Raw genomic sequence first — 21,738 nt, forward strand, 5'->3', positions numbered from 1 at the left:
GGAAGGCTTAGGCCGTCGTGGGCAGGCTGACACTGGACTAAGGACAGGCAGTCAAAACACTGCTGTGGAGTGTGTTCCTCAGCTGAGAAGCTCTGGTCACTGCACGCTCAGGGAGATGCGGCAGGTTTCCAATCACCAACGAAAGAGTCACTTGGGCCCCGGGATCCGGGTTAGCCGCCATCTTGACAGAGCGGTACCAGAGCTGCACCAGGCTGAAATGCTGTCACAGGAATCGCTGCCGGTGTCACAGCCACGCACACCTCAGGTTGCAATTGGATGTTGGCCCAGAGGCAGCCCCAGGCTTAAAAGGACCCAAGGAAAGGCATCAACCTTCAGAGAAGAGAACAGGCACAGGAGCTTCGAGAAAACGCGCCATCTTGGACACGCCCCGTCTATATTTTTGAGACTCCTAACAGTGCCAAGAGACCTGGCAAGTCCCAAACATATGTGACAAAGTTCACTACAATGTCCAATTTGCACAATCTCTGTGTGGAAGATGACAAAGACATTGGAAAATGATTTGAAGGAAAGTAGTCTTGATGGAGTAAATAACAAGGAGTGAACAGAGACAAGAGTTTACTTTGCTCTCAGACACTTGTAGCTTCGTCCTTGTGGCAGAGCATGGACACATAAACTCTACTGTATGTAAAATTCAGACTCTGGTTCTCCGATATAGGTACAGGTTTCTCGACCTTAATCAGGGCCCTTATATCCACTCTCTGAAAAGGAAGAAGATTTTGCACTGCACCCTTCCATCGGCCAGGAAAAAGAGGCGATGAGTCTTCGCTCTCAGGATGCCATCTCTTGTCTATTGAGCCCACTATCTATGCATGTTTAGTTGTGTATGAATAATTCGGAGAGGTATGACTCCTCTTTAAACTGCGATTGACTATTGTGTAGGTTTTTGATGTTTATCTCTATATCCACTACCTTGGACATAACCTTGTCTCTGCTTCTTGTCACTAACACAACTACTGTGCATGGATGACCCATACCACACTTACCTGTCCAAACACAGAAAGCTTGGAAGTGATTTGTGTGTTTGTTAACGTTGCTCCTGCCTTTCCAACTAATGAAAAACTTGATTTGGCTTGTGCCAACTATTTCTGTGTTGTAATTTGCTTGTATTTCTGTGTTCTGAGCTATGTCAGTGGTTGTCCTGGTGACAGAATGTGAGTCTGATGGTTCCATGACAGACTGGCATTCTGACTGAGGAGACACTGGAGAGCGGACCTGTTGGCAAGTCCTGTCGGTGGTTGAAGATAATAAAGTCTTCCTGTGGACTACTACTTCTTTTGGATTTATTACTGGCGACGAGTTGCTTGATTGGGGACAAGCTGCAACCACCGATTCCCCTGCGAACCTACGCTGGATTGATTAATGTTTTGGTCTAACCTTGGATTTAACGAATTATCTTAATATTCATTGGCTACTCTTTGGACTTACTGACCTACTCAACTACGATGTAATTTCAGCGAAATTTGGATTATAAATGGATTTTTCTTCGGTCTCGAAAAGTGTTAAGTAAACGTTGCTGCCTTCAAACGTTGCTTACTTTCAAACGTCTCACGAGGCCATCTCTGCGCGCTGCTGACTCCATGGCAACCCCTCTTCGCACGCGTCTCGTCCTTCGTTCTCTGACTCAGTCTTGAGTTCTAACGCTGTGACATTGAAGCTCACGTTACGTGGGGTGAAGCGTCATCAAGCGTGGCGGCCATCTTAGATTGGGCTGTTTTTCACACCTCGCGTCAGTGAGCGTGACGGCCATTTTGGATTGGGTAATTCTTCATAACCTGCGTTTTTTTCAAACCACTTCACATACTGGCATTGTAATTGCGAGGAAACTTTGAGGTGAGACAGTTATCTGGATTTTTGTTGTTTTTCTGGTTATTTTATTTAAGTTGGACATTAATTAAAATATGGCCACTTCCACCAGCATGTCCCAACCCCCAGCATTTTTATCTGAAAAGGGTGAACCCCTTCTTCCTTGGAAGAGGTGGCGGAACCTATTTGATTCCTATTTGGTGGCAATTGGGGGAGAAAAATTCTCTGCTGTACGGAAACAAGCTATATTATTACACAATTTAGGTGTTGAAGGCAGGAACACCTACGACAGCATGGATCCTCTAACTATTGGTAGTGGAGATGGAGAACCATCAGATGTCTATGAAATGTCCATGACAATGTTAGAGACATATTTTGGACCGCGCATAAATGTGGTTTTGGAACGTCATAGATTTTTCACAAGGATTCAGGGTCCTACAGAACGAGTTGGAACTTATATTGCTTCCTTAAAGACATTAGCACGCACCTGTGACTTTGGCGAATTGTCAGACTCCTTGGTAAGAGATCAACTTGTGCGGTGCACAAATAGTTCAAGGGTACAAGGGAAGTTACTGTCTAAAAATCCCTCTCTGACTGAGGCAATCGCAATAGTGGAAGGTGTTGAAAACACTTCCTCCTGGGTGAAAGAAATTAGAAAAGACAAAGAGGATGGTAACCTAGCTCATAATGACAGTACGAAGAGAGGTCAAGGAAGTGTCCACTCCATGGCAGAGTGTGACGATGAGACTGATTTCCCTGAGGGGATCGCTAAAGTGTCGTTGGGATCGAGGAATAAAAACACTATGAAGAACACGCAGTCACATGTTGCTAGTGGTAAAGACAAAGACATCCAACAAAAAAATGAGCGTGATCCTCGACAACAGCGTGTTTTTGATAGGGAGAAGAATAGCAATGACATTAGGAGGGTACGCTGTTATAGATGTGGAAGTTTTTCACATTCCTCAAGTTTTCCTAACTGTTATGCCAGAGACTCGATATGTTTAAACTGTGGTATCAAGGGGCATTATGCCCGGGTTTGCAAATCATCTAAGAAGAGTCATAATGTAGAAAGTCCTTCTGATATGATTCGTACATTAGTTATATCCAACATTTCAGAAGTAGGAGACAAGGTGGATTCGGGTAGGGTCACCATGCCTTTTTGTGACATTTCTGTTGATGACAACAACTTCACGGTCATGGCTGATTCTGGCTCGCCTTTCACACTGATTGGGAACAAAATTTGGGATGAGGTGGTTGGGTTGGATAGCGTGATGTTACAACCTCCGGATATTGCTCCTTTTAGTTATGGTGGTTCCCGTGTGGACATTGTTGGATATGTAACTGCTAAGATTGGATTTAAACAGAGGGTAATAACGGGGAAAGTTTATGTTGCTGTGAGGGGAGACAATCTGCTGGGGTGGAGGCATCAACGTGATTTGGGTATAATTTTAAATCCCAATGCCAGTGACCCGAGAGATCAAGTAATGTTGATGGATGAATTGTGTGAGAGGTTGAGTGGGAGAATTTCAAAGATTGATGATGAGGTTAGTAATGAGAAATATGTCAAAGACTTCCCGGAAGTGTTTTCGGATAATCTTGGTTGTTTGAATGGTTTTGAACATCGGATTATTTTGAAGAGTTCAGCTAAGCCTTGTGTACATAAGGTACGTAGAGTGCCAAATTTAATGATGGAACCATTGAAGATGGAACTTAAAAGATTGCTGGATTTGAAGGTGATTGAGGAGATTGAGGTGTCAGAGTGGCTGGCCCCAGTGGTTTTGGCACCCAAGGATGGGGGAACAGCGGTGAGAATGTGTGTGGACTTGCGCGGATTAAATGAGTGGATCTGGGTAGATCGACAACCCCTTCCTAACATTTCTGAATGCATCAGTTTGTTAAAGGGGGCCAAGGTTTTTAGCGTGTTGGACTTGTCCTCCGCATATCATCAAGTTAAACTTCACAAAAGTTCCAGGCATCTAACATCTTTTGTTACTCCTTTGGGGGCTTACCAGTTTTTGAGGATGCCTTTTGGGCTGGCTTCAGCCGCAGCTTGTTTCCAAAGAATTATGAAGATGGTACTTGGAGATCTTTCTAATGTCTTGTTTTTCCAAGACGATATTTTAGCTTATGGGAAGTGTGAGAGTGAGCATGAAAGGGTTTTGAGATCTGTGTTGTGCAAGTTGAAGGAAAGAGGGCTCACTCTTAAAAGAGACAAGTGTCGTATAGGGTTGAAATCTGTGACATATCTGGGACACGTTATTTCTGGAGAGGGTATACAACCCAAACTCAAGTTGGCAGAGAGTATTGTGTTGGCCCCTGCCCCGCAGGATAAGGAGCAGGTTAGGTCTTTTCTGGGCATGGCGGAGTTTTACTCCAAATTTGTGAGAGGGTTTGCCAGTGTGGTTGAACCAATTAGAGTTTTACTGAAGAAAGGGGTGCATTTTGTCTGGACACCTGAGTGTGAAAGAGCTTTTGAGTTAGTTAAATCAGAAATTGGAAGGATGCCCACTTTGGGTCATTTTGATGCGAAATTAAGAACCATTCTTACAACAGATGCGAGTCTCAAGGGTCTGGGAGCAGTACTTTCGCAGGTGGAGGATGGTGTAGAGAAGGTTGTGGCTTTTGCCTCCAGGGCTCTCAGAGATGCGGAGGTTAACTATTCTTGTATTGAGAGGGAGGCGTTGAGTGTGTTTTTGGCCATACATCATTTTAAGTTTTATTTATGGGGAATTCCTTTTGAAGTAAAATCTGACCATCGCCCTCTGGTTCAAATTTTCTCGTGTCATCACAGTGACCATTTGACTCCTAGGCTTAAGAGATGGAGTGAAGGTTTGCAGGAATTTAATTTTCGTGTGCACTACATTTCTGGCTTGAGTAACAAGTCAGCTGATTGTTTGTCTAGGTTGCCAGCGAGTGGTGAAGAATTTAATGATGTGTCTGAGAATGTGAATTGGGTGATGGAAGATCCGCTCTCAGAGGAAGAGTGGTTGGCGGGTGCCGTTGAAGATGAGGCATTTGTTTCTCTGAAAGAGTTTGTAGCTAAAGGCTGGCCAAGTTACAAAGATCTTAATCCTGTTGTGGAACTATTTTGGAGTGTAAGGGATGATTTATCTTTTTGTGGAGGCAAATTGATGAGGGGGGATAGATTGGTTCCGCCTGGTGTCCTCAGGGATAAGGTGGTTAATCTGGCCCATGAGGGACATCTTGGGAGAAGTCTCACGAAAGCACGTGTTAGGGAAAGGTACTGGTGGCCAGGAATGGATCGAATGGTGGAATCTGTTGTTAAAGATTGTCATTTATGTGCTATCAATGACAAGTCTCATGTGGCCAATCAGGTTCCCCTTTCACCTGTGGTTGTACCAGATGCAGTGTGGACTAAGTTGGGGTTGGACATCATGGGTCCGTTGGAATTAATGCCGTCTCATGAGAGGTTTGTTGTACTTTTGGTAGATTACACATCAAAATGGGTGATTACCAAGTGTATGGCCACGGTCAATTCCAAGTCAATAATTGAGTTTCTTAAGGATGTTTTTTTTTCTGAAGGGGTGCCCAGGTTTCTGGTTACAGACAATGGTGTGCAGTTCGTCTCCCAAGAGATGCAAGTTTTTCTTGAAGGTCTTGGGATAGTTCATCAGAAGACTGCATTATATTCTCCACAGGCCAATGGTCTCACGGAGAGGATGAACAGGGTTGTCAAGAGTTGTGTTCAAAGGGCGCTTGATTCCAAGGCTTCTTTGAGTGATGTGTTGAGGGAAACCTGGTGGGCTCATCGAACGGTTCCCAATGCGATTTCTCAGAAATCTCCTTTTGAAGCTTTAAGGGGGAGGTTGGCAGTTTCTAAGTTGAATCCGGTTTGGCTGCCTAAATGGGTGAGCAAGGGTGTATGTGAGGAGGAGAGGAAAACTAGGCTTTCTGAGTATCAGGAACGATACAAGGTGCGTTATGATGACAAGAAGTCCGTGAAGAAGAGGGTGTGGAATGTTGGTGACAAAGTTTGGGTGAAGAGAGTGAAACGTTGTCACAAAGGGGTGTCTAATCTATCTGGTCCTTTTGTCATCATTACAATTAAAAAAAATGTTGTGACCTTGGACAATGGTTGCACTTGGAGTATGTCTAGGTTGGTTAAGTCTGATGGCTCGGTTCCGGGTGCAGCCAGTGTTCATGGTTGTGTTTCAGTAGAGGGAAATGAGGGTTTTGGGAGGTTGCATAGACGAGGGCACATGCCTTCAAAGTTTAAAGATTATGTTTTGTATTAGTGCTATTTTTCTTGTGTTTCTTGTATTTTAGTTGTTTGTGTAAATGCTAGGTATATTGCTTTTCTTTCTTAGTTCATGCATCTTGTTTTCTGGGGGCTTGTTTTCTTTTGGTTGTTGGTAAAGGGGATGTGTTGTAATTTGCTTGTATTTCTGTGTTCTGAGCTATGTCAGTGGTTGTCCTGGTGACAGAATGTGAGTCTGATGGTTCCATGACAGACTGGCATTCTGACTGAGGAGACACTGGAGAGCGGACCTGTTGGCAAGTCCTGTCGGTGGTTGAAGATAATAAAGTCTTCCTGTGGACTACTACTTCTTTTGGATTTATTATTCTGCTTTAGGGGTTGCTCCATACATAGCAGGTTTAGTGTATTTAAATGATGACAGCAGAAACAAATAACTGTAAAAACGACTAAAAACTTCAAGTTATACAGTTAAAAATAATACAACTTACACAAAAACATGGAAGAGCAGCTTTGCCAGCAGTGGCATGCCTAGGAGGGTGCGGGGCGGCCAGACCCGGGCGGCACTGATTTTGTGGACAGCAGAGGTGAGCAAGTCATGTCCGCCCCAGGTGGCAGTAGGTCTAGCTATGCCACTGTTTGTCAGTACGAATCACTGTTGAGTTAAAGGAATGAAATAAGGAATTAACACCCATCCGAGAAGGAGGAAAGGTAAACCAAGACACAAAAAATGGCCACATGTATGACATGCTGAAGAAAGATCTGCGTGCAGTGGAACAGGAGCGAACCAAAACAGAAAGAGATCGGTCAGGAGAGAGGGGGAATGGAGTCATGAGAGGTGGTGCGTGTTTGCTGTAGCTGGCAGTGTGTCTAGGCTGGTGTCAGAGAGTTTGCTTGTAACATTCTCTGACCTCAAGGAACCTCTGGCAATTCTATGAGTCCCATCTGTGACTCACAATAAGGTGGTGGGGGACTGGTTTCCTTTATTATTCCTCCCCCATCCATCACTATAAACCCTGCCAAAACAAATTGTTAGTAAATTCCCGATTAGACGTTGACAAAGAACTTAGGGCCTGATTTAGATCTCGCGGATGGGTTACTCCATCACAACTTGACAGATATCCTGTCTGCCGAAATATAAATCCCATTTTTTCCTACGGGATTTATATTTCGGCGGTTGGGATTACCGGCACCGTTGTGATGGAGTAACCCGTCGGCTGATATCTAAATCAGGCCCTTAGTAAATACAACATGCAAATATTATGAACTGGTATGAATGATGGTCATCCATCTGAAGATAATCCTCAGTAAAAATATGGTTAAAAAATAATGTGCAAATACCTGATAAACCAAATTAGAAGGCATGTTCCGATTGGTTACTTACAAAGCACCTTCAGACACCTGATAATCATATACGCTGCTAAATACTGTAAAAAAATACAAATGACAAGGTGCTATGGGGTAAATTCCCGGAAAAGGACATTCATTGCTTATAAATCTTTCAGCGGCATATCCTTCTCTAAGGCAGAAGAGCATCGCCACACTCGGGTCTGAGCAGTTAAAAAAGGAAAAATAAAATGATAACACAATTTTTTTATCATTCTATTTTTCCGCACTTGCTCACTTCTAGGTGCGGGGAAGGGCGGGGCTGCGCTGTGCAAGTCAGGGGGAGGAGAGGTGGGCACTCTCTGAGTGAGCATGACGGTTTGGGCAGCCGTCTTGGGCCGGCCAAACAGTCATGCGCACTTTGCATGTTCTCCACCCGGCTGTATTGTACAGCCAGGTGAAGAACATGCTCAGGCTCATAGTACCCGTCTGAGTATCAAACCACAGCACTCAGACCATTGACAGCAGCATTGTGATTGGCTTAGGGGATCATGTGTGCTACCTGCTTCGGACTGGGAGTCAAAAGAGTTGAGGAGAGACCGTACCCAGGTGATTTCTATTTTTTTAAATTCCTTCCCTCAAACCCGTCCCCCGCCCCACTCCACCACCTCTGTTCGGTTGCAGCCACCACTGAAATCTTTGATACAATACTGTTGAAAATCTGAAAAAAGATGGTTCATTATTTATAGAACGATTTTCTAAACTATAGCAAAATGCCTTGTCATAAAGGTACCACACATGCGAACACTTCTGATTTATATGGGAGGTTCCCTTTAGTTTGAGCTACATTTTTAAAATTCGCTTTTCGATTTTTCAATAAAATTCATATTGCATCCTAAGATTAGCGCTTCTATCATTTGTCCGTTGCCACAATATGCTGTCTTTTTATTCCGCTCTTCCACGTTGCAATTATTGTTTTCTCCATCTCTCTAAATCAGTGGTTCTTATCCTGTGGTCCGAAGAACCACGTCTGCGAGGCCTACACAGGGGGTCCATGACTGTGTTATATAAAATTAAATAATATTAAAATTTTACATTAAAATTACTAAAGAATATACAAATTAAGAAGAAAAATTGAAAACATGAAACCTTTTTCTATAAAAGATTGTAATTTAAAACAAATAATTCGATATTTGAGCATTTGTTTGATCTATACTTGTTTTTGTATTTTTATTTTTTTGTATTGTTTTGAAGTTCAAATCATTGAAGTCGCTTAGGCGGGGGTCCTCGTGCTTCCCATTATGACTCAGTGGGGGTCCCCAGATGTCAGTAGTGATTCATTGGGGTTCCACAGCTGTCAAAAGATTAAGTACTGCTGTTCTAAATCAATGTCTTTTCTCTCTTCCAGGGTGACCGAGGGATTCAAGGTCCGGTGGGGGAACAAGGTGTCGCTGGCTGTGTGGGAACACAAGGCCCTAAGGTTAGCGCGTGCTTGACACCTCTTCCATGTTAGTCACTAAAACATGGCGCCTGTGTAATATGACCACCATTAACAAACACTTTGTTGTCATCCTACACAGGGCGTACGGGGGATGCATGGAAACAAGGTATGTGCTTAGTCTTTCAACTCAGAAAATGTTGTCATTAACGTTTTTTTATTTATAGAGCTTTTATAGTATTTTCACAAACACTCTTTATAATTAATTAATTAATTGGTACAATATTAAGGGGGTAAAATAAAAAGGCAGAAGTAGATAAGGAAGGAAAAGGGCTTTCACACAACTCTTCTGTGAAAAGTAGAACTACAAAAAATTGCTGTTTGTCCAGTCCCAGATTTGTGTGTCCAGTGGCGGCTCCTCTGCTAAGGCGGAGGAGCATCGCCTCACTGAGCAGGTCGGATAGGGGTAGGGCTGCTCTACTCACTGAGCAGGGCAGGTGAGGAGTCGTTTGCCCACTCCAAGAGCGCAGGATGCTTTGGTACGCCATCTTGGGCCGGTCAAACCGTCATGCGCACTTTACACGTTCTCCATGCAGGCTGCATTACAGCCTGCATGGAGAACATGCCCAGCCTCCCATTCTCTGTCTGAGAGCCGATCCATGGCGCTCAGACCAATCACAGCGCTGCATTGCAGCATTGTGATTTGCTATTAGGAGGCTGGGAGCCGAGTGCTTCCTGCTTCCTGCCCTGGAAGCGGGCAGAAGAGGACCCAGAGGAGGCGGCGGCGACAGCAGGTGGCAGCGACAGACAGGTAAGCGAGAATTTTACTTTTTAATTAATTCCCCCCGACCCTTGACCATTATTTACATTTTTACTTCATTCCCCCTGCGACTCGCCTCCCACTGCCTTCAAATACCAGCTGCCACTGTGTGTGTATGTCACTCACAGCGAGCATCAAGTTGGAGCTGCTCTGGAGAGGGGATGGCCCAGAAAGAGCACCTGCCGCCTCAGGAAAAGCAGCTTTGCTCACTTTCCTCTTCCTCATTGAGTTCAGGCTCTTGCAGCTTGCTTAAAAGTCTTCCTTAGCTCTTGGCCTGTGCAAGATCATTGGTTAAGGGAAATTAACCAATGCATTCAAAATAGACTCAAATGTACCTCCAAGCAAAACGTAACATCTGCAGCGCCTTGCTGATCCGTGCACAAGACGGAAGGGGCTTTCTGGGATTCAAGCGGATCTGTCTCAATTATAACCCAATTGAAACAGTGGGCAGCTTATTTTCTCAATGCAAGTGATGCAGCAGTATGCTGTTGAGGCAAATCATAAACCATTAGTAGGGCCACTGGAATCATGTCAGAGGAGGATAAAATGATGCTGCAGGCTTGACTAAAATAATGCAGCAAGAAAAGGCAAATGATGCAGTATATTTTGTGACAGTATCATTCATTATTTCATCAACATGTTAACATTGTATGGACAAAGGTTTCACCATATTAGTACCCGTGTAACACCCAAATACTGCAACAAGCAACTGAAAGGTGACCAGTCAACCTCTACGAAAGGCCTTTCACTGTGCAGCAACACGTGTTGCGGTGTTTTTAGTAACTTTTGATCCATTTAAACAAGAAACATTTTCTGGGGGTAAAATCTGCTAATTATGCAGCATATTGTGGATTATGTGACAAATGCAAACAAAATAGAATTATTTGGAAAACCCTGGCCAAAAGGAGTCACGTGGTTTGATGATGATGTTGTGTGCTGCCGTATGGGAAGTGTCATCTTTTTAATACAGGGGATCTCGGCACATGCAAGTCCCTGCTGATCACGCGTTTTCCAGTAGAGACCTCCTTCCCTAGCCTCTGATAGAGCTGTAACCTTCATTCAATTCCTGCTGAAGAGGATTGTGTGGAATGAAGGCCTTCACACCCTGAAAACTTTCAGACCCAGCCCATATCTCACCAGTAGCTTCTGGTGGGCATGGAGCGGTATGTATTGTAGGGGTCAAGATATGGCAATTCACATAAACAAAAGTATACTGAGTTGAACATATCATACAAGAAGTAGCTAAACATAGCTGTGCCAAGAGTATCTTCTGGGAAAGTAATAAAGAGGATGTGTTTGTGACACTGCTGTATTATATTTATGCAGGACAGTGGGGTTTCTCAAAGCGTTGTGGTCCGGAGAAGGCTGCATTGGGGCCACTCAATTGTTCATAAGTCACAATCAACTTAGTAATGTTAACAAGTTAGAAGAGTCACTTCACTCTCAAACTTTGGCTGCTGAAATGAAGGGAGGCCACGTCAATGAATGGTTGAGAAATCCTGAAGTTCAGAATACGTTTTCACGTACTCATGGGCCCCATAGGTACTCATGGGCACTGTTACCCATTTCAGCAGCGTTGATAACTCTAACCCCCAATAATTACCGATATTGGATGTATCATTTACAAGGGTTGTGGGGAAATACGACTCATTATAAATTAGACCCAGGGGGTCCACTAAGAAATGAGGAAGTGGGAAATGTGGGGAATGGTAATTCCAGGTCTGATTTCCCCAATCATTCTTTATCTCTCCCAGGACTTTCACACTGAGATTTCAGCTGTTTAAAGAATCGAAATCACTCAAATCCTGCCGGGGTAGACAGATTGGTCTAACCCTGAGGGCAGCCATGCCTAATATTTCCACACATTGGGGCTCAGGGCACATTCCCACTTACTTGAGATGCTTGCATCGAATGTGGTACATTTTAGGGACGGAACGCCTAACCCTTACCTTGTCCTCCCGGGGAACTTCATTTCCCAAACTTTGGCGTCCCGTTTCTAAAGTTGTTGACGTCAGAATTCCACGAGCTTACCTGTCCCAAATACTTAAGGCTTCTTCGTCTGTCAGAGGCCCTCCCTACCACCAAGGAGAGTGTCCCACCCATAGATACGTCGTCGTTATAGTGGTGCTGATTTTGTTTTGACTGCCACTGGGTCCAGAGGTTTTTATGGTTTTAATTTATTTTTATGGGGAGGGGAGAGAGTTCTGGAGTTGATACTCATCTTACTGCCTTATGGCCTGATGGACACATGCCTTGAATTGCTGATGCATTGTGTTTCATTTTTATCATAATAATAAAGAAATCTAAACAAAGAATCGAAATCTCTGTGTGAAAGTCAAAAACACATTCTAATGCAGTTTGTAACTGCTGTGACCAGCCCCATCGGAATAAATAAGAGCCGTAGTCTTCTCCAGATGCATTGAATCTAGATATGAGCTAAACCAGATGTCTATCTGGTGTTATTTGGACAGAATGTATCAATCCAAAAAGCATGCCAGCCACAAAAAAACATCTCATTCTGACCTGAGGTGGTTGAGTCTGCCTCAGTACTGGGCTAAACACCATGTATCTACTTGACATAAAGTGAAAGACTAATGTTAACCATCTCTTCCTACCATCCTGTTAATTTTAGGGGGACACTGGCGACAGAGGGCTTGACGGAATACACGGTGAACAGGTAGTGATTCCCTCAGTTAACTATAAACCATGCAGATAAATTTGCTATCACAAAAACAGAAGAAAACATATTCGTGTGGTTTGACTTGCAGGGGACCCGTGGTTCTCCAGGAGACAAAGGCGCTAGAGGAGATCTAGGCTACCAGGTAAGTCATTGTGCATCTTGATTGGCTGCAACAATGCAAACTTGAACGAGTGCTACTTCTTGCTGATGGATTTTCGACAACCGATGGGACAGGAGTGTCTGATATGCTGCCGGATACAGGGTCTGAGGTTAGGGAGATGTATGAGACCATTTCTTTTGTTGCGGACCAATAAATAACCTGAAGGAAATTTTATGTACTAATATATCTATATGTGTTGACCATAATGTATAATTTGGTTTACCACCAGAAAGCCCCTGTCCCTCATGAATGATGATAGACCATGACCAGTCATCTTTTCAGGTGACGATTTCTCATCCAGTTTACCGTGGTCCATAAATTGTAGCTAGCCAAGTAATCCAGGGCAGAGTGTGCTACTTCAATTCAAATTGCAGCTCATGTAAAACAAATAATTACTTCACACCTCTTCCATGATGGGTCAAGCTGTTTATTGTATAAAATCAATAGATTACCACAAGCCAGTGAAACACCAATAATTTTTGTTGAACAGATTTTTAAGGTGCCCAGCTCCACCTTACAATACCATGTAAACACTAGGGTGTTCATTTAATAAATTCTCACACAACATAGTTCAGCAGCTAAAATGCTGCACCGCGTGAGGAGAGAGCAGATCAGCATCATATCTTTAGAGATATTGTACTCTCCTCCACTCTTCTAGCACTGGCACACAATCAGGCTGCTGAGCACCATGAACATACCTTTTCACCATAGTGCAAAACCCCTTAAATTCCTTTTCCTTCTATATAGTCCCTCGATACAGCGCTCAGCAGTGGGCAATAAAGCTATATAAATTTATAGAACACTCAACAACAATCCTTAAAAAATGCATCAGTCCAATATCATAACATGAAACATATCTTCTCAACGAAGTCATTTCTATGGATTTCAAAATGTATAGAACACCTATGCAACGACAGGCACCGCACTCTGATATATTTTTATTTCTCTAGTCTTGACGTATTGACTCGAAGTGGTGGCCAGAGCTGGGTGACCACACAGCACTATTGTAACCAATCAAATTTGTTATAAATGACGCACTTCTATTACGAGGCAATGGGCCTAATTCACAAAGGTTTTGAAAAATGTGAGGCATCTACTCAGCATAGGTTTAGCCCTACAGTTTGACTATATTTTTAATTTTCGAGGGAGTCACAGAGATCTCATTGAAATCTCGGCAAGATAAAAATGTTGATGAGTACTTTCTCAGTAAACTTGCACTTCGGGATTGACCACAAGATGGTCAATTCGTAGAAGTATGAGTTTGGGAAATGTGCATTAGGATGTTTCTTTGGACTCCATTAGCTGGTGGTCAAATGTCTTCTCCTACAACCTACAAAATGTAGTTCTGCTTAGTTAACCTTCCCAACTCATTTAGACCAATCAACTCTTTTTGGAGAAAATATATGTGTACAAATCAGGTACAAAAACATTGGGGAGCTATCTCAACCAACACAAAGTAATAGGTTATGAGTTTTACCAATATTCCCAGTGGCTACACCCAAGACTGGTATTTTCCAGGTACAGTGACGATGCCTGCTGAACCCCCAAATGACTGTGAAAATTCAGCCACATTGACAGTTTTTCTATTTATCTGTGGGCAGTCAATTCTGCACAACTATATTTTATCAATTAGAACCTGGCATGTGTGCCTACAGATGATGGAGTATTTTGGGCATCTAATTCAAACCTAGATGCGCCAAATAATTTTTTAATAGGGCCGACACACACACCACTGAATTGTCTTACAGCACTCCAGTAGTTTCTGTTAGTATTGCCAAATTAAAAAGTACTTAACATTATTAACTTTAGAAGGAGGAAAGGTTTCTGAATTAAGAACATTGCTATCACTTGTAAATTTAGCTGTATTTCAGTTACAATTAGATAGACCTAATTAGATACGATAGTCTCCAATTAATTTATTGTCGTATCTACTTATGTAACAAATACTAGTATAAATGAAAAAAGATTAAACTGAAAAGAATCCAGAAATATTATTATTCAAGATTTCTGCATAATCTACAAGACCTTTAGGTGATAGTCTTGGTGATAGTCTTGGAACACTTTCTGAAGATGACACCTCACTACAGCCCAGGGGAAACCTGAGATCACGTAGTTCCAGGCTGATTGAACATCCCTATTTAAGAAGGAAGACGCATGGGGACATACCGGCTTGACATGAGAAACGCTCCTCTGGACCTACCTTCAAAAAAGGACCGCAAAATGGCATAGCTCCTTGGAGTATTTCCCTTTTGACACTGCAACTACCCCCTTCCACTCAAAAGAGGGACAAAGCACCTCCTATCTGTCTGCATGTCTATGTCTAATTCTAAGTACATATCTCCTTATATTCATCATTTAAAAAGGAGTCCAAATTAAATGAAGTTGGTTGTTTGTGATGGCTCCAGGAAGCCATCAGAGGGGGGATGTTGATTGTATCATCTGAATACTGTTCTTTATTGCATTGTTTTCAAAATCAAAATACATTTTTTTTTAATGAGTCAAACTTCAGGAGACGTACTACTGATCTTGAGACTGTCCACATATATCTTCTAAATGAGAAACTGTGCGCTTTAGGCCCATTGTTTTTAATTTGTTTTTTGTTTTCCTCTGAGTACAGAATCAAATCTCCCACTAATTGGAGCTGAGCAATAATAGGTTAATTGCATGCTTCTTGGCTGTGATCAGCATACATGTATTTTTCTTTTGAAAGCGAGTCATTATGGAAGTAATTTAGGGAGTTGCCATTGGTCACCTGGACATGAATCCCTTTGCCTTCTAGTGCTCGTGGGAACAGCAAGTGACAGCCTGGCCTTCTGTAACACAGTAATTGGCTATGATGCCCAAATTACACCCGCTTTATCTGCCATTCATCTGCTTTTGTGTCATTTTTAAGTTGTTTATAGATTTTACACTCACTGTAGAACTTTTTTTATCCGCTGTGAGTTATCAGGAGCAAAGGTGTTGTGATAGTAGAACTGGTGATAAATTGACAGTTTCCCCACCAAGCTAACTACGGGTTTTGGAAGGAGGGTTCTGAGTTGACTCCGCCATTGGAAACCCTTGACATGGCAGTTCATCCAATACACGGCCTCAATGTCATAGTGACCACCACCACATCCCATTGAGAGTGTTGCGACCCTCACACAGTTGCATGCCACGGTGGTCCCATGCAGGGAAATCAGTCAATGGCCCTGCCACAGAGGTGGTAAACTTCCTGTCTCTCACAGACATTGTTTTCCTGTTTTTTTAAAAACAGACTCCGGGTTTGGGAGTTTGCTTCTGAAAAATATAAACGTTTCCTGGGCGGGGCCAAAACAACATGCATTTTCTATTCATAAGACTCATATTTCATCAGAGCAATTGCTCCACGGGTGGTTTCTCTGAAGGGTTAAAGATCCCACAGACCAGTCGGGGATCTCTTTATAGGGCGGTTCCCTCACACTCTGTCCGCCAGGCTCTAACCGAGCTTGGTGTTCAGAACATACAAACAGACATACCGAAAACCAATAACTCTTGCAATGTTCCTATTGAAATGCATGTGCTGGTTCTCTTCCATACATCACACAGCGTTAAAATTGAAGAAATTGATGCAATCAGACATGCATGGCTATTTTTTCACTGTGTTTCCATGCGACTGAAATAAACTAGAATTGAAATTAAATAATTGTTACTCCAACGTCAAATATAAAAAAAAATATTTAGACGTTTTCTTTTTCAAGCCTTAACTCTTGTTTTTATATCCACCGTAGGGAAGTCCAGGGATAAGGGGGATCCCAGGAGACCGCGGTGAGAAGGGATTCCGTGGAGATCCAGTAAGCTTGATCATGATTCTGGCCTCTGCCTGTTCTCTGTGGTCTCCCTATTCTATGCTATATGTTTTCACACCAAGTCATGCACTGTTGTGTCGTGTGATGCTATGTTTTCTTCCTTGAGCTATGTTATGATATGTTATGCCATGCCAATCCAGTTCCTGGAATGCTGTTCTGTGCTTAGGTTTCTACGCTACATTATACTATGTAATATGTATATTTAGCCAATATTAGCATTTCTTTTCGTATAGTGTGCTATTCTATGCTGTCCAATGCAATACTTTCCTGTGCTACACAACACCACACTAGCATTCATCTTATTTAATGTTATGCTCTACCATGCAATTTTATGTCATGCTTTGCTGTGCTAGGCTGTACAATACTATGCTATGTGTATGCATTGTTCTGGTAGCTTCACCTAATGGTATGCTATACGAAGTGTATAGTATGGTGTGCTAAATCATTCAAGCCTATGTCCACACTGTTACGCTTTGCCACACCAGCCACCCTGTGTTGTGTCACACTGTATTCTTAATAATGCACACACTGGAAGTTATATTTTCCGTCAATCATAAGAATAGGTCGCGCTGTAAACGAATTAGCTTTCCAGGCCTTTCGAAAGGATGGTAACTTGGGAAGTATCTGGTTTTCAGTGTTAACTGGTTTCCATTAAGAAGCATCCATATCCTCATGCAAATAAACTGGTTGTTGGTGGGTTTTATAGAATGACAACTTGGCGCGACAAGAGGACATTGAGGACAGTTGCTGTATAGTTACAGGGACAGCTCAGGGGAGACAACCATATGTCAGAAAAAGATAATTAAAGTAGTCCCTTCATCTAATTGGGAGTTAGGAAGAGGCTTCCGAATGAGGAGGGGATTAAACCTCTGTAGGCACAGAACAGCTGCACCATAGTATTTCTGCAGGAAGTTGAGTTGGCCAGCATGCATGCAAAGGACTAGAAGGAGATTGAGTTGGCCAGCATGCATGCAAAGGACTAGAAGGAGATTGAGTTGGCCAGCATGCATGCAAAGGACTAGAAGGAGATTGAGTTGACCAACATGCATGCATGCAATGGATTAGCACAGTCCAGAGTGCTCTCCGCCCTAGTGCCAGCCACTCTGGCAGGAAGCGAAACGCAATGGTTGTAACATCCTCCTCATGTCACTTTGTTGGAAACTTTGCTACTTTGGTAATAATGCCATCATAGACATTGATGCATGGATCCCTGTCTAGAGGAGAATTGTCCAGCATGGTGCAGTCTTAGCATAGTTTCAGGGTGATCTAAGAAGGTGCAGGTAGCAGGCGTATGTTGACGGCAGACACAGATGATTTGACAATATGGTAGTGGAATATCTGTGTCTGATATAAATATTGTGTCCTAAGTTCTATTTACAAGATAATGAAATTAATAATAGAAGATACAATATGGTTGTAAACAGCATTTATTATGACATATGCCACATGGGAACCAGGAGTAAGGCCTCAGCGCTCACCAACTTGTTTGGTGTGCTTCTTTCCAGTTCAGTCCTCAAGGGGCAGGAGTATCTCAGATACTCAAATATCAACAATTACTGAGAACTGCCAACTCACATGATGGCATTTAAATGATACGTTTAAGAGTGAAAAGAGACACCTGGGTCCCTGATCAGCCCCATGAGGCACAGACAGCATGGTCTGAAAGTAGGCAGGGGATGGGTGTGACCATGTGCAGTCAAGCAAGGAAATAGAGCTTTGAACCTATTGACAGCTGTTATTTATGCTCAAGTTCCTGGATCAAAAAGTGGGCGACTTAAAGGCATGTAATTGGATTTGAGACCTGTGACTGTCAAAGAAGGTAGGTACCCCTCATTCATTGTAAATTTAGTCTATTGTGTAAAGAAATACAAACTGGTGATAGTGTGTGTGCAAACCCTGCATGGACATTATTTCATATGAGGTTGTCATAGACATGTTACCGACATAGTGATGACTTTACCCATTCTCAAATCCTACTTGTTAGGCGAAGTGCAGGAATTTGCTTTATATGGGAGAAAAGTTGAACGAAGGGTCACCAAGTTGATCTGAATGGTAATTCAACATAGATGTATACAGGTCAAGGGCCCAGTTTTCGCTCAACTCGCAACCCAGAGCAGCATTAAATGTTAAGGATTCAGGTGGCTGACCCCCACTCAGGTGGGAAAGTGAGATCCCTTTCCTGTGCTTACCAGATGAAGTGCTGAATCTCTATATAGTGCACAGCCACAAAGGGGTGAACAGTAGCACTCTACAATGTCAGAGCTGAGTGACCAGCTACACTGTTTAAGAGTCCTGTGGTGATGTCAGTCGAGCCAAGTAATCACTTCGATGTGATCTTTTACATCAAATGACTTGCGGAGAAGCCTATGGTAGGCTTTGCATGAAATTGAATCCTCAAAGATTTTAAGATTGATAAATGCATGAAGGGCCTAGAAAATGGCAATGTACATTGAAGAGTGATTCTGTGTTGAATATTTTGTGCAGAAGTCAGTCTATCCTGGCAGTTTACCTATTGCAATGCTAGTTCTTGTTTTCTTCTAAGCTCATACAATGTTACTATTGAAGAAATTGTTTGCTGTTCATGGTTATTTTTCTTTATTTCCGTTCAACTGAAATAAACTGGAATTAATATTAAATAACTAATAGTTGACTGTAATGTAGCCAGGAAGAGATATGGGGTGTTTGGTGGAGTGTTCATTAAATGTAAATTCTGGCATTAGGTGACTGTCGTCTGTATCCATCCATAATCGGAAATGTCTGTGCTTTATGATGTATGTTCCTGGTTGTCTCAGAAGCCTAGAGTAAGTTTAGAAATCATCGGTTAGCTCTTGGTACAGGGTGGTAGAAGAAAAGGTTTTCTGGCAGAATGAAGTAATAGAAAGAGCAAATTTTCACAGAAAATTACCATAAATTTGAAGATAATGCCTAGGCTGCCACCTTGAATTGTGGCATTTGATTGAATATTGAGGTTAAGAAGGGAAATGCACAAGTATTGATGGTTGTGAAGCGTGCTTCAACACTAAAGATGCTGTCCAGGTTCATGTGTTAGTTTTGGCACTATATACCTCCTTTATTGAAGAGATGAAAGGATGCATTTATGTTAGTAAACATTTGAGCTTCTTCTTCAGGTAAGATATATTTGTTGATTGGTACAGCGAGTTTTGAAGTTGGATGTAACAGGGAAGGAATGTGGCTCATCTGTGAGAGTTAATGCTGTTCATCTTGATGGAGAGACAGTTGTGGTATTTCAGCTTCCTAGAGAGTGTGACGGAAAATTGATTGATATTGACCTGAAACAAGTCTCTTGTGTATCTACTTGTGGGGATGGAGCTACTACAGAGACACACCAGACATAACATATTTTCATATAAAAGTTATGAACATTTTCCATTTCCCTCTAGGGTGATTCGGGAGCTGATTCAGTTGAACGTGGTCCTCTTGGGAGAAAAGGCGACCAAGGAGAGAATGTGAGTACTCAAGAATGTCCACTGAGCTGCTGATAGTTACGAGAGGTTTGTATCAAGCGCCAACCTAGAATAAAAACGTGTTCTAAGGCTTTACACTTGACGAAAAAAATGCTCAGACAAGGCAAATAAAGCTTTTTTAATGGATTTTCCCAAAACATTTTCTTACAGCTCAGTGGAACAAGGAGAATGAATTGTCTGGAAAGTTTTAAGGATGATTACATTGTGAGGTTGGATTACATCAGGAAAGCGGGGGCAATATTTGAAAAAAAATATGAATGTTTGCAGGAGATCCCTTAAATTTTTGATAACTCATGTATGCATGGCAGTGATCACACTAGAGGTGGCTATTCACTAAGGCATCTTACACTTGTGCGTAATTTACACATGTAAATATAGCCTTGTACTTTTGAGTAACTTTATTACTTTTGCCAATTTACAAAATCCTACTGTAAAGTTACTTAAAATGTAGGATTACACATCTTCACCCCGCAAAAAAAGGGAAAAAGGAGATGAAGCTAGATTTACGAGTGAAGGTTACTACTGACTAAAAGAATCAGTAATTAGTACATCAACACTTATGGCCAACCACAGATACTGCAACACCCTCCCATAGAAATTATCTACGTAAGGACTTATAATGAAACCCTATAACAAATAATGTCAAATTAAATGAATTCTTTTAAAATTGTTGAGAATAATTGAATGCAATGAAAAAATATAAAATTCTAATTCAAATGAATTATAAAATATTTTCACAGCCTTTTTTTAATTTGAAACTTAATGTAACATTGCACTGTAATAAAACATAATTCAATTACTTTTAAATTATTCTGATTATGACTTTTAATAATTATTAATTCATAATAAATATTCTTTAGGTGGGAATTTATTTTTTATTTTAAACTTCAGAATTATTGTAATTTTATTTAATATATTTAAAATAATTTAAGATTTTATTCAAACTAAGGTAATAGTGCTTTAGCAATTTCCTTCTTTTGTTTTACATTCAAAATATATACAATTAATGTACTTTAATATTAAACATAAACATATTTATTCTATACATCCCCATACAGGGTCTTGGAATACCAGATATATGTTTACAATAACCTTGAATGGATAACCCATTCTCGTCTAATTCAAGCTCTTGAAATGGCCAACTATCTTGAATTTTATATTCAATTATCAGGCATAAGGCAAGCAGAAAAAGCCAAAAGTGCTAGCTACCCAGCCTCCACAGCCAGATAGCACCAAAGGAATGTGTGAACAAGCATTGATACAGTCATTTTTTTTTTAGCATGGAAGTAGATGTTTTCGTCTTGTAATGCTGTTTTACAAGGACTTTAGCGTCTAACCAACTTGTTGCTTCCATTTAGTTAGAAGAAGTGCTAAGAGTATTTTTGTGAGTGTTAATGGATGAATGCATATTGCTAAAAAAAGGACATGTGCCCATGGCACTTGAAATTGTAGCTTTAATTAACAGATATTCGTAAATACTAATAAATCCACCTATACTAAAAAATCTACTCTAGCAACTGCTATTCGCTCTGCAACAGTCACTGCTCTGAGGATTTTCACAGTTTTGTTAATGGAACTCTGATCATTTCCCCTTATCTACCTTGCCCAGCCTTGTTCCTCCTCTTGTGTTTCTCTTGTGTACATATCTCTTGCTAGATGCTGACCTTACACTCTGTGCAGTAAGTGAAATGGCAGATGGTGGAAGATGGGAGGTAAAAAGCACAGTATAGTGCAAGAGACCAAGTAGAGACAATGGGAGTAGAGACAGACATAAACTAAAGATACAGGTGAGGTAGAAAGAGTAAGAGGTAGGGTGAGAAATGAAGGTAAAAAGACAAGGATGGTTTTATAATGAGGTAGTAAGATAAAGAAAGCTAGGGAGAGGAAGGAAGAAAGAAAGGAGAGTGGTGGTGTGCACAATGGGGTGTGTTTCCATTGTACCCCAGTAAATCAGAAAGAGAG

The 21,738-nt window shown here is 41.7% G+C and overlaps 1 protein-coding gene across 1 annotated transcript in view; it reads left to right on the forward strand.

Annotated features, from left to right (window-relative positions):
• LOC146789044 (collagen alpha-6(VI) chain-like) overlaps positions 1-21,738 on the forward strand; it is a 788,523-nt gene that overhangs the window by 566,455 nt on the left and 200,330 nt on the right. Inside the window, exons 15-20 of the mRNA XM_085631022.1 lie at positions 8,775-8,846; positions 8,947-8,973; positions 12,257-12,301; positions 12,393-12,446; positions 16,214-16,276; positions 19,693-19,758. Coding sequence (XP_085487148.1) covers positions 8,775-8,846; positions 8,947-8,973; positions 12,257-12,301; positions 12,393-12,446; positions 16,214-16,276; positions 19,693-19,758 — 327 coding nt within the window. The remainder of the gene's footprint in view (positions 1-8,774; positions 8,847-8,946; positions 8,974-12,256; positions 12,302-12,392; positions 12,447-16,213; positions 16,277-19,692; positions 19,759-21,738) is intronic.

The sequence above is a fragment of the Triturus cristatus genome, chromosome 10, assembly GCF_964204655.1.
Source record: "Triturus cristatus chromosome 10, aTriCri1.1, whole genome shotgun sequence".
NCBI classification, from domain to species: Eukaryota; Metazoa; Chordata; class Amphibia; order Caudata; family Salamandridae; genus Triturus; species Triturus cristatus.